Consider the following 14,038-nt stretch of genomic DNA (forward strand, 5'->3'; position numbering starts at 1 on the left):
TAAGAAAATCGGTGCTGAAGAGGTTCGACGAGCTAGATGGAGGTGGCCGAACTACTGAAAAAGAGGTCTCAGGCAACATGTAAAAAAAAAAAAAAAAAGTAAAATAAAAAGAAAGATACAACTATTAAAAAAAAAAAACCACAACTAGAAAATAATCAAAGCTCAAGTTTTAATCCTGGCAACGCACTGAACAGAGATCATCAGCACTCGGGTTTAATTCTGGAAGGAAACGTTCTGCATTAAGCCAGGTAAGGGGGCAGCAGCGCCTGGGGACGCTGCAGCTCCAACTGCTCCAGCTCCGAGCTGCCGAGCGACCTTCTGCGCCAGATTTTTAACCGTTATTTCCAACACGCCTTTGCATTCACACGGACCCCACTTGGCCATTTTGAAGTGCAACTCATTAGAGCCCGGGATGCTCCTGTACCTTACCTACAAGAGCGGTGGGCATTAACCTACGTATCTTCCGATTACACAGGTTTTGTTTTAAAGAAGCAATGTTTAAATAGCTTTCTTGTATAGTTCAAGAAGAACTACATTAATACACAATAATCTTGAATTCAGAGATTATAGAGCAACATGGGTAAACTTAAAACAGTTTCAAAACCCATGAATATTCATCTAAAAATGCATTTTCCCATCGTTCCCTGTAAGTGGGATCTCAGAGTAGTTTCCCTCGGAGCATCTGACACATCATTCTGGCGTATAACGGCATACAGACTAATTTACTATTCGCACGCCACCCACGGACACAGCCCAGAGGAAAGCAGTCTCTCCCAAACTCGTGCCTTGCTGAGCCAAGATCTAAACCACCAAATTTATCCTGGATGTCATCTTTTCCCAAGCAGCGCGAAACACGGACAACAGTATCGCCTCTAATCCTCGTTTGCCGCCCACGTTTCAGTTCCGATGTCAGGAGCCTGCGGAGCGACTCCAGGTGCGTTTACACACCTCCCCGGAGCCACAACCCCCCGCCAGCCCTTCCAGCGCAGTGGAAGTAGCCCAGAGGGGTTAAGAAATGGGGTATTATTCCAAATTAACACTCAGAACCAGCCCCCAGCATCAGGGGTCACAGCTGCTCCCCAGGGGGGCAACAACCGAAACAACCGGCTTTGTGGTACCCATCTCGATGGACATGGGGACACGGAGCGTGACAAACCACAGCATGAGGGGAACAGCCTTTTTCTTACTCTACCGAGTCACTCCCACCAACTGCGCTCATTTACAAAGCCAAAAAACACCCTAACAATTTTGTTTGTTTGTTTGTTTTTAAGCAAGAACATAATTTGCACCGATAAGGGCAATTTTAACCAGTGAGTGTTTAGGGGACAAAGCCTGCAGATATTCAAGCATATTCCAGAGTGCAATTCAACATCAAGATCAGGCAAAATCTACAAGGACAGTCAACGTGACGTTATTTTTTTAAGCCTAAAAATTGCTTATATTCCAAGGGGCCAAAAAAATGACTTTAATTAAACAAGGACCTCAAGCCAAAACACACACAACTGTCCTCAGGGTCACCCGAGAGAGCTTTCCAGACAGAAAATGTTAAAAGTATCTTCCAGTAAACCACCAACTTGCAAGGTCTAAAAGGCCTATCGATGAGGAAGAAATGACTTAAACAAGTGTGCTACTGAAATCTAGCCAGTTAATTAAAAATAACGTTTCTTTCGGAATTTTTGGGACCTGACGCGGTATCACAAGCATGCTTATTTGCAACAAGCTCACATGCAGGCAACAAGCGTGTGCTTGCGCCAACAGCTCCAGGGAAGATGGATTTTGCGAACATCCCTCACGTAGCGTTGAGACCGTGTTAAGAACATTTTCTTCTACCCAGCGTGTCTAACATGGTCTCAACGTCGGGTTTTTATGGGCTCCATCACTTTCAGCTCATGCAAAGACAGCGCGAAAACATTTTCAGAACGATTCTCGGGCAGGAGAGTCCCTCTTCATTTTCCGATGATTTTCTTACAGACCGAGGGCGCTTTACCCCCGTCAAAAGTAACACCGGGATCTTGCAAGAGAGCAGCGTGACAGGGCTTCAGAGCGAACGCCGGGTGGAAGGCTGGAAATAGCCTCTCGCCAGAAACAGGTGAAAAATGAAAAGGGGAGGTGGGGGATACAACGGAGAGCAGAGGCATGGTGATATAAACCCATAAAGATCAAAGTTAAAGAGGCCGTAATTAACCGCTGAAAGTGCCGAGTGTAGGTTTCTCTGGTAGCTGTTCTAGATCCTGACTCCCTATCATCTAAAGCAAGATTATTAACAACAAAAACATACCAGCAATTCCGCAGCTGCCTAAAATGCCTTTTTAACAGTTAAATCGCAATAAACCCACGGTTTCTAGAGCAGTATTCAAACATGATTTGGTTTCAAAACAGTACGGGAAACCGTTCAATGGTTTCCCCATAGTTGTTCTGAGGAAAAGAAAAACACTGGTGTAAACAAGTCTAAATGCAAGACAATGTGCAAATTATACAATATAAACACAAAGAAAGGTATTTTGATCTTAAAAATCCATTTACGTACTCCACAAAGATGTTCATGAGAAAATTAAAGAGCTACTGTATTATAAAAGCTTTAAAAAAAAAGACACATAATACCCCATTTGTCTATTAAAATCTCAAATTATTAGAACAAATTTTTAAAAACCAGGTTTTTTTTAATTTTTTTTTTTTTTTTTTTTTTTTTTAAGATTATGCTGTTGCCTCCCGTCTGCATTTTACTCATTTGCTCAGTGAAAACCAATTAACCAGTTTCACTTTAAGATTCTCATGCATTCGAAAAGCTGCGCTATTTGGTCTTTAGCATTTCAGGAAAATGAGTGAACTCAAACCAAAACAGAATTGTGCTTGAAGTAAAAATCCCACCGCCACCCCCAAACACCCCCATTCACAGTTGGTTTTGTGACAAACTACAGTTTGCGGTTACATTGTCACTGAGGATCGCCTTACACGTAAAGAGCCGTTCACCAATTCACCGGTTCAAAGATTGGAAACTCTCCCTTCTTATTTTTCAAGGTAGATTTATTTAAGCTGAAAACCAGCGTTATAGAGAATTCCAGCTCTGCAGGACTGGCATTTTTTGGCTCTTGGCTTTGTAAACTTGCTTAGATAACAACGCAGGAATGGAAGGAGGAATAGAAGAATTGGTTTGTTGCACTCGAATGAAAATCGTGAACTTTTAAAGGTCTCCAACAGCTCAGCTGTATGGAAGAATAGTGGCTTCTGTGATTCTTTTTCTTTTTAAATCTCATTTTTAGGCCAGTACCACTGCTTAAAATGCAGAATGTCTCCATCACACTTATATTGTGACAACTCAATACATTACACCACAGACATTAACATAACTCCATACATGCTATAAAAAAACCAAAAAAAAACCAAAGAAAAAAAATAAGAAAGGAAACAAATAAGACCGTAGCTAAACTGCTTTAAATACTGCATGCTACAGCACTTCACGTATCATCAAGATACGACACTGAAAGGTGACAAAAGGCTGAAGGGATTACAAAATACTTTCGGCAGGTTGGAAAGCTGCCTTCTTACTGTAGCAGAATTATTCCCCCTCCCCATTCTCTACTTCTAATGTTCATGATTCTAGTGTTGAGTTGGCCATGTAATTTTTTTTTTTTTTTTATCCATTCTAATTATAGTGTTTCCTTAACTTAATTAAATCCATCAGTGTGGTAGCTGGGGTGCGAGTCAGCTGTGAGCTGGGTCGTCTCTGTGGCTGATGCTGGCTGTATCACAATAGGTGCGTCTGAGGCCTCTGGAAAGCGAAGACAAAAGGCTCAGCATACTAAGTCAAAGCATAAGTTACATCTCCCTACAACACTTTGATAACACAATTTTACACCTCTCCAAGAGCGTGACGTTAATTTACTGTTTTTCAGTCTGCACGCAACACCATTCAACACAAGTCTACGTGTTCAACATTTATTATATTTCTTTCTCCGTGTAAGAGCAGCTGATCCTCGCCCACCATTCAGCAATGCCCATTAAAAACACGATCAGAGCGTACGCAAGGCTCTACAATTTTTTAAACGAGGGGTTTAATTCTACAGAAGTAGCAGTATATCTTCATAAACAGTATTAGATACAGCTACTAGGGTTGCGGTCCCGTGTCCTTTATGCCTGACGCAGTTAACAAAACTGCCTTGATACACCCCATCTTTTGGGGTAAAAGAGCCCCTTTGTAGGATCGCCCATGCCTGGCTGGTGTGTTACTCCAGCGCCATGGGAAGGAAGCTAGATGATGGTCACCTGCTGCTCTGAAGCTGACACCACTAAGTTCAATGAAGACCCTCTGTGAGTTTTCAGCAACTACGTCCCCGGCATTAGCGTCACCCACATGACTCTTGTGCCACAAGTATTCCCTCACCATCATCATCTACAGTCACGGACCTGTGCTGATCTCTCCAAAGCAATCGCTGCTCCTTGCCCGGCACACCAACCGCTCGCTGCGAGGCTGACGCTCGTCCTAGAAACCTCAGAGCGTTTTTACTTACCCCTTTCATCTGACTGCAACTGTGCCTCCAAGTCCTCTGGAGAGACGTAGTATTCCTGCTCGTCACCTTCAGGAGGTTTGGGTTTACACTTCCCACAGCAGCAATTACAGCAGCAGCACAGACAGCAACAGCAATAGCAGCCTGTGATGAGCCCGCAGAACACAAACAAGGCCTGCAGAGGACAGAAGACAAAGAAATATTCATTACCCGTGCCTACCAGCCGCGACCACTGAGTTTGACAGACTCAGATATAGAAACCAGAGACCATAAATACAGCCGCGTAGAGACAGAACTTACTAGCTACAGTTTTCTACCTCATCACCGAGAAATATTTACAAATATGTGCAAAACTGGCTATGGCTATCAACATTTTACACCAAGGCGAATACTGCCAACCCAGTTTACTTGAAGAATTCCTACAATTTAGGTTTAAGTGGACAATTCTGCTACATCTGGAAAAAGATAGAGGTCTAAGAAGCGTGTCTGTATTAAACTCCAGAGGTACAACAGTTTAGGACAGGTTGCAGCTTGCATAAATAACCCTGGAAAAGACTTTCACTAGCTAGAAGGCGTAGAGGTTGCGATGCACCCGCAGCAGGGACTTCCCCCCGCCCCAAGGCTGTCGGCAGGGCTGCAGCGCTCACCACCACACTGCAGTTTGGGTGCTGAGGATGGATGCTACCAATAGGCGAGGAAAGCAACCCAAAGCTAGCCAAGTCTGCCGGGTGCTTACCGCAGTGAAAACAAGCAAAATTAAAATTTTCCCATAGGTCACCGTGTAAATGTTTGAAAAAAATTCTTTTAAAAACAACAAACCAGCACGGTGGTATTCCTGTTCTCTTACTGCAGGGGAATCAAGAGATGGAAGCGATGCTGGCAAAAGGTAGAAAAATTAACCCATGAAACAAAATGCCAAGACTAGGAAGGTTTTAATCAGCCATAAAGCACTGTGAACAACGTCATGTCGCTAAATCAGTAAGCTGCTGCAGTTATGATTTCGTACTTCAGTTTCGTAGTCATGCTGCCCTTTACTTACTACTTTCCGCACAAGCAGACTGCAAACACACGAACTCCAAAATGCAAAAGCCTGGACAATTTCAGTACGAGAAATGCATAATATGCAACATATAGGCTTTTTTTACACTTTTGAGTAAATGTGGTGATTTTAAAATGTATTACTTAAAATGACAGAAGCAAATTATGCTTAAAAATTATTTGAGTCCAGTAAAATACAGTAACTCCTTGGTATTGGCAGAAGACTCCCAGAAGAAGTCTGTACAATGACCGTTACATCTACTGCATGCAAAAAGCTGGTGGGAAGTATTTGTGAGGAAACACGAGCTCGTGGTGTAATTTTGCTATACCGGTGATACTCTTTCTGCTGCCCAAAAAAATCAAGGATGGGCAAGGGAATAAATAACCTGGAGTCTCTCAAATCAGAGAAGAGCTGAAGAAGTGACATTCGCTCATCAAGTTTGTAAGCATACTTCTAAACAGGATCTCCTCTGTGAGTTCAAGTTCGCAGTCAGAACTCCCTTTGTAAAATCATTTAGCAGATATTACCAAAGGGAACACACCCCAAATCCTCATCGCTGCTAGAAGGGTCCAAGCTTCTCTTAGTAATGTCTTTCTTATTAGGCCTGTATCACCGAGATAATAGAAAAATACTTCTGAACTAGAGACCGCAAAACAGTAAGAGAAGGTTAAACTACCAGTTGTCAGAGATTCAGCAATTTCCAAAAGTAAACCCAAGCACAATTATCAAGTGGAGCTTTTCAAGAGTTTTAAACGCTAATCCAGAACAAATTCTCTCTGCGCTTTTACTTACCTTTGCCCACCAGCTGGATAGCACGAAGTACGTGTTCACATTTTCTTCACCAAACTGTTCCGCTACATACAGACCCAGAGAACCATACTTATCATAAATGTTTCGCTTTGTGGCATCGGTCAATATTGCGTGTGCATTATTGATCTCTTTAAATTTTTCTGCTGCCTCTGGATTATCAGGGTTTTTATCAGGATGATATTTCAATGCAAGTTTCCTGCAGAAAGAAAAAAAAGAGATCGTTATAGATTAAAAATGGAGATTTGGGTTCCTGTTTTTTGATTATTTTTTTTTTTTAATGCTGTAGCCTGTCATCCAAGGGAGACTTTCAAGTTCCAGGTGGTTTCCTTCATCTGTGATTCAACTTGCCTGATGATTCTTCCTTAGATGATAACAAAAGGCTACAGCCCTGTCACAGGACTACAGCTTATTTCACACGACTGACTTCAAACTGATGGATTTGGCCCTCAAAAATCCAATGGAAAAAAAAGAGAGAGACATTGAAGAAAAGTAGCACTCTCTTTTCACCCCTCGGCTCCAGCCATTTCCACCGGTAAGTTTTGCTCCTGCTAAAGCAAAGACCAAGCTAACAGAAAAAAGACACACCACAAGCCTAAGATGTAGTACCAAAGAATAAATAAATGCAAGCTGCCACAGCTGATCTGCAGCGTTTCTGAACACAAAAATAGAACAGGCAATCACTTGTGGTTAATTCACCAATTCCTGTGCAGGAACAAAGCTCTTTTCAGTTCAAGGCTTTCTAGAACAGAAAAAGCTTCAGAGTTTCGAGATATCAGAAAAATCACAACGTCCCTCCCTCCCCTAAGCACGCTACATCTCTTACCATCAAATGATGATAGTTTACAGTCCCCGGAGGTCTCTGAACATAGCACAAAAAAAATCAGATTGAGCACTGATAAATTTGCTAATTCTGACATGGCCCAGGCGATTTACAGTAATCAGTAGAAATAACAGGCCAAACACCTCCTTATAAACAGAAAAAAATGCTGGTTTGCCATTTGTGCTCCCAAGTAGAAATATGATAGAGAATTGTACGCTAACTGTTCTCTTCCACCAAGAAAAAGGTACTTGTCCTGCAGAAAATTGCCGCAAAGTCCCATATTTGAGAAATACCCTAGAAGCCTGCAGACGTTTACATGACAACTTTGCAGCAAGGAAATATTTAGACAAACAAAATAAAGTCCTGTGCAAGCACACGTTTGGTCACAATTGGAAATATATGGCAGCACTCAAACAATAAATTGAGCGTGCATTTGAAACACTCAGACCGTAAATGACACTGCTCGGGTAAATAACGCCCACGGCTGCCACTGATACCAGAGCCTCAGTGAGGACTGAAACAATCACAAGTTTTTATAATTAGGAGGAAGATATACAAACCTGGAAAGGGCTTAGCTGCTATCAGCCTGCAACAAATATATTTTTCCTTTCCCATTTCCCACACGTACACAAACCCCACAGCCCACAGGCCGGCAAAGGGAACGAAAACAAGAAGTGGGCAGTCCTCTTTTTGCAAAGGAGCAGCAGAGGAAAGAAGATTAGATGAAAGTAAGTATGAAGCAGCTACATTTCACCCTAGGATCTAGTTGGGTCCTTCCTCCAAAGGAAAAACTGTTGCAGTTTTTCCCCCAAGAAGGTAAAATTATTTTCTAGTTGCCAAGGCTGGAAGATTACGGATTCCAACCTCCACTTAAAAGTTTTCAGGAAGACACAGTTAATTTTTGAGAATCTGTGGACCCACTTTATTCATAGCCTTCACCGTGTAGTTGTCATCAGTCTTAAAATGTAACTTTGAAAGGGAAAAAGTTAAAGACTAAAAGAAAACAACTTCCAAAGCGAGTATCCTCAAGTAAAGATTTCTACTGACCCCTAGTGTAACGCTGAACACATTGCCACTTGTCAAACAGACACGAGACTGTACGTCGTGCTTAACGCAAAGAAGCAACTCCATACAAGCAAATTTTGGGGGAAGGGAGGATGTTACAGGACTTGTTTGGTTGGTTGGTTTTATTTGGTCAATGTGAAGTCATTTCACACATCTAATTCTAAGAAATGAAATGAAGTAAAAAATCCTCTTTTAAAAAATAGTAACTCCGCATACATGAAGAAATTTCAAATGGATTTTTCGAAAAAAAGTCATTGTTGATACTCAGTTCTCATCCTTATTTGCATCTTTAATTTATACCTCACTGTGCCAGAATGGAAGTGAGGGACAATGATGGGCAATACTGCGCATCCGCGGTCTCCGTAAGCCAGACACAAGGCTACATAACGTGAAGAATTTAATTCTGCTCACACTGTCTTAAAACGCTGCCCTACTAGAGATAAGATGTAAAAATTTAACAGCACCCGGCACTTACATACAAAGCCTAGACATGTTTTCACACCAATTTTTGCAAGAATTAACCATGTTTTCACCTGGTTTTCTTACATTTTTTTCTTGCAAAAGGCTAGATAAAACAGCTGGAGCCTGTACGTAAATATGCCACCTGTTGCACACTTAATCAATGTTATTAATGCTAAAGGACAACAGCTATAAAACTTGACCCTTTACCTGTATGACTTTTTGATATCATCCGAAGTGGCATTCTTGTCCAACCCTAACACATGGTATAAAGATTCTCCAGAGGTAGAGAGCGAACGTTGCCTCTGGTCTGCCATCTCGAACTAACCTGAGGAGAGAACCAGCCCCTGCCAAAAAAAAAAAGAGATTAAGAAATACTTAAACAAAGAAGAACGTAGACCTTATTCATAAAATCAGCCTTGAAACCAGAGTTCCCACATGAAAATTCATCTTTTATAAGGTTTAAATGTGCTTTGAAAAGAAAAAGTCCTTAACGTATGTGGAAGTTAAAAAGTTACACAACTCAATGAATTATCAGTGAAAACAACTATTGCATTTTCAGCACGCCCTCAGGCACCCCAGAACACCCTAAAATCACTACTGTATATACGCAATTCTTTTTCCAAAAACCCCAAATCAACAGCTGAAGTAGAGCTACAGATATGTACTATGTACACATCCCCAAAGCTACTTCATCTTCTTTCTCGGTCTTAATATTGAGATAATTTATTTGTGGTAACACCTATGAAAACAACTTGACAACAGATCGGTTGCTGTTACCCTGAGGCTGCCTTTTTGCACCACACTTGCAAACGGATAAGTTATTTCACTTGCATTTTCAATTGCAGACATTCTATTATATTTAAAACAAACAAACAAACAAAACACAACCAAACCTCGGTGCAGCTCCCAAACCTTCACCCTCCCACCTTATCACTGCCCCCAGGTCCAGTAGAATCCTTTAGACAAATCCAGTGTGACTACGCCCGTGCATCCCAGGACAGAAGAGGGGATGCCTGCCCACTTGAGAGAGGAGGAGCTCTCCCCTCTCATCATTTAAAGACGTGGCTCAAACATTTAACACGTAGCCTAGTTAAAATCATGCCACTTGAACGTGAATGAACCTCCCGCTCCAAATTCGAACGGGAAAGACCCTGGAGGTCTCCGCTGTGCCACGCCACGGACAGATACAGTTATGCCCTCTAACATCCTGAGCAGATTAGCGTTTGCCATTCTTGAGCTGCAGAACTGCAGCAAGGATGAGCATCGGAGAGAAGACTATTGGCTATTTTTGGATTATGTCGTTACAGCTAGCCTACACCAGATTATGTAGCCTTCGAAAAAGATATTTAAAGCACCAGACTTTCTAATTTAACGCTTTATCTTATGTAATAAAGTTAATAACGTCAGCTTTTAAAGAGCTACCTGAAAGAAATACTCTCAGGCGCTGCATCTTGCGCTGCCCGGTCCTTGGCATGACCTCATAGCGTTGATACGCTTCACAAAAACCACAGTTCTGTTTCTGCCAACACACGGGTATCGTCACGCCTGAACGCGTGTGACTGCATGGAAGGACGTGGATAGAGACATTACAGCTTTCTTGTCCATCTCGGAGCCTACCGTTAACTACGCTTCCACGTTTGGCCTCTCCAGCTTTAGATTCGTTTGACACTGGGCACTATGACCGGTTTCTTTGACTGGAATACACCAGCTAAATTAGCAAACCCTCATCTAATTTCCCTCTTTGGCAGCTCGGGTAAGTTTAATTAAAGGCTACCCAATAAGGAAGCTATAAATTATTACTACTACTATTACTACTAAATGATATAACCCCTAATGCTTTGGCTAAGAATCCAAAACGCACCCCAAATCTGGAAGGTGAATGTGTGGGTAGGGAGAGAAAAATCTTTTATTTTCTTTTAAAGGACACTGTTCAGCTACCAAAAGGTTTCTGTATGAGAGGAAAAGTATTGTGTCTTGCAACACGCAATAAAATTGATTCATTTACTTGGCCACAATGTGATTCCGCGAAAGGAAAAAAAAATATTTCAGGACAGAAATCCCATATCCAGGGATAGATGAGGCACAACCCTCTGCGATGGCCTTTTCCCACCCGCAGCCTCCCAGCCCCCTCCACCCAAGCGTTCCTGGCGCTGAGGTCAAAGACTGATGATCCTGACGTCGATCTGGTAATCTAGCTAATCGCACAGTCCCGCTCCGACCGCTGCCCTGGCTCCCGGCGCAGCTTCTCCTGCTCTCTCTGACCACCGCCGCGTCCTCGCAGCCCCCCGAGGAAAGAAACTCCCTCCCGCAGCTCCATCGCGCCGGCGACCACTTAGCAGCATCCAGCCAAGGGGAGCGTCTCCATCACTATCGCTCTTTGCCAGGGACCTGCAGGATTAATCTGAAGTTGGGGGGGGGGCATAAAAAAAAGCATCCTGGTTGAGATCGTACACATTAATTTAGCTCTTCCAAAGGTATTGCTTCAAACTGGAGCTGCGAGGGCATTATGAACGTTTGTGGTGTTTAAAGTCTGTAGCTCTATTTAAGCATTAACAAGCTTCCTTTAAAATCAATCCAACGTGCCCTGGGTGCACAGATGCTGCAGATCACAGGTATACACCATGTTCTGCTTAGATTAGGGACAATCTGTTTAATAAAAATGAATTCAATTTGATCCAGGAGATGTTTATCAGTCTGCAGGCTGCCTGTCAAGAACAGAGACAGGCATAAGAATAAAATCCCACACTGCCGCAACCTTCAATTGCTTCGACCTGAACAGTTCAGGGGCTCTGCAGCTCGGTGTAATGGGGTGTCCGCATTTATTTTTCAAAACTGGTATGAAATGGAGACGCTGGCCCTGGCGGTAATGGGAATTCATCTGGGAAGTTTGTTATTTAAGGGAACAGAAGAGTCCTATTACTAGGAACGCAACCTTTGGCTTTTCAAATACAGAACAGACAATAAAGGTGCAAGTTATTTAAGTTCAGAGTACTGCATAAACCAGGATATTATCTATCCTACTGTTTTTACAAGTGACTCCAATTCACAATGCTGAAAGCTGCTCTGTATTTTTCAAGCGTCGTATTCAGCGGCAACAAGCCATCTGCTCTGTATTCTAACTGAGCAGGATGCCCTGAAGAGGTTTCTCTCAGAAGGCTCTGAAGAAAGGTAATCCCCTGGATTAAACAGCACAGTTTTTAACCATCTGTGTGCCAGAATGTCCCACGTTACTCAGCTTTACCAGAAAATACAACCGTTTTCAGCATGACCAGGTAAGTATAATTGGTACCACCTTGCTGAAAAGACTTAGATTAAACCTGATAGGTGATATGGAAGCCAGCCTTAGTATTTTAAATACATCAACGGTAAATTGAACCTTAGAAAGACTAATTTTCTTTCTAGCTTCCCAAAAGAATCCTATCAAGTTTCATGAAACTGGTGATATCTTAAGTTTCTGCCACGGCTGCTGACCCGTTTATAAGTTGTATTTAACTCATTAAAATGGCAAATCATTATTATAGCCAAGAAAAAAATGAATAGTTCTCTGCCAGTTTTGGCAATTAAATACTCACAGGACATCCCAACAAATGCCAGCACCAGAAAGGATGACAGCAGAAGCAGAGAGGGAGGACTAAAACTTCATCTGACCCCGCCGCAAGATGCTGCAAAGAATTTAACTGGAAGGGGGCAGTCGGGGGGGATCAGCTTTTCCAAGAAAAATGCTCAGCTGGGTGGCAGGACGGAGGTTACTGACACCGCAGGGAGCAGAGGATTGTAACAACACTGGATTGCAGGAGTCGGATCCCTGCTAGAAAGAACAGCCTCGCACCAGTGAGGTGATGGAGGGCGAATTCAACAGACAGCAGCAACAACATTTCAGCGTCGTCAGCAGCCGAACGCCGGCTAACAGCGGTACTTTTCATTTCACTTCAAGGCCGAAGCATTAAATATTTATTCATTAACAAACCTGTGGAAACTGTCAAGTACCAAGTGGCCTAAAATATCACTTGTCCCATATCCAATTAATTTTGTGTACTTTTCCACGTAAGTCACGAAGGCACAGCAGCTCGGGCGATTTTCCCCACTGGAGGAAAGAGGCTTTTAAAGGAGTTGTGGCTGCTCAGCTCCACTGATAAAAATCAGAAGGGGCAGAGGAAAGCAAACAGCATTAACTTTAAAAATACTACTACTGCAGGACAGGGTACAATATTCACCAGAATTTTAATTTTCTTAATACCTGTATATTCCTAAGTTTAAGTTAACTAAGAAAGAAAAAATGAAACTACACTATGAACGCACGCGCCAATGCACACACCTTTAAACACGTGCCATTCACAGCAATTTTAGTGAAGTCTCTATCTTCAATGTAGGGAATCTGGCTGTCAACAGTCATTCCAAAAAGTGAAATCTTGCTGTAAGGGACAAAATCCACCGCCTCCCAACACGGTAAATGCTACTTACCCACTAGACATAGGGCAATGGAGGGTCATTAACCTTAAGGGATACTCTCTATCCAAATTGCAACGAGTTCGGTTGAAACCAGAAGAACAAAACCGGTTTCTGAGTCTTTCCATACATTGGCAGTAACAAGAGAAGAGAGAAATCCCCGTGAGGGGCAGGTAACAAAGAGGACCGGGAAAGCCCAGCTGACAGCCAGAGAGGAGGAGGAGGTGGGCTGCTGCCCCAGCACAGCCCGGCGCCACCGAGGCACCAACCCTGCAAAGGTCCTCAATCCAAACTACCCGTGACACTGTCAAACCCTCTGCAACGACAGTTTTAAGAGCATTTTAGCAGAAGACTAAAGAGCCTAGCTTGGAAATGACATTTTGCCAGCTCTTTCAAAAATTACGTCTAGTTGATGCTTTATTATCCACCTTCAGGAAGTATTTTAGGAAAGATTTGTATTCTGAAAATCATTTCTAGATACTGACGATGTGGTAAAATAAAACATCAGTTAAATTTAAGATCACTAGTTTTTCAAAGAATTCCAGTGCAGACTGGCTACAGGTGTTAATCTTAAACTAAATTAAGTATTTACTAGTAGAAGTCTAAATAAAAACAGCAAGCCAGAGAACACTTCAGTAAATATTGATTTATCACAAAAGCGAAATAGCACCACTGGCCTCCACATCCTGTCCATCTGTCTCACATTCATTTAGAGTCATTCTCACAATCTGGTATGTTTCTAGGGTGAAAAAAAATCATTTTTAAAGGGGAGAGGAGATAAATATATACAAGACCCTGTTATCAAGAAATATATGAGGTGTTTTAATTTTTGGCTTTGTGAGGTGTTAGAGGTTTCTGTAAAAAACTTTGAACTTTGCTTCCTCAGCATTA

General features: G+C 42.3%; 1 protein-coding gene across 2 annotated transcripts in view; it reads right to left on the reverse strand.

Moving 5' to 3' along the window:
- Positions 1 to 3,575: 3,575 nt before the first annotated feature.
- The window catches only part of DNAJC5 (DnaJ heat shock protein family (Hsp40) member C5), a 28,159-nt gene continuing 17,696 nt past the window's right edge, over positions 3,576 to 14,038 (reverse strand). For both annotated transcript variants that reach the window (XM_074604816.1, XM_074604817.1), the window contains exons 3-6: positions 8,909 to 9,045; positions 6,337 to 6,550; positions 4,509 to 4,680; positions 3,576 to 3,769 (exon numbers count right to left, since the gene is read on the reverse strand). In XM_074604816.1, the coding sequence (XP_074460917.1) occupies positions 3,666 to 3,769; positions 4,509 to 4,680; positions 6,337 to 6,550; positions 8,909 to 9,015 (597 nt within the window). In that variant the 5' untranslated portion in view covers positions 9,016 to 9,045 and the 3' untranslated portion in view covers positions 3,576 to 3,665. The remainder of the gene's footprint in view (positions 3,770 to 4,508; positions 4,681 to 6,336; positions 6,551 to 8,908; positions 9,046 to 14,038) is intronic.

Source organism: Larus michahellis, chromosome 12, assembly GCF_964199755.1.
Source record: "Larus michahellis chromosome 12, bLarMic1.1, whole genome shotgun sequence".
NCBI lineage: Eukaryota > Metazoa > Chordata > Aves > Charadriiformes > Laridae > Larus > Larus michahellis.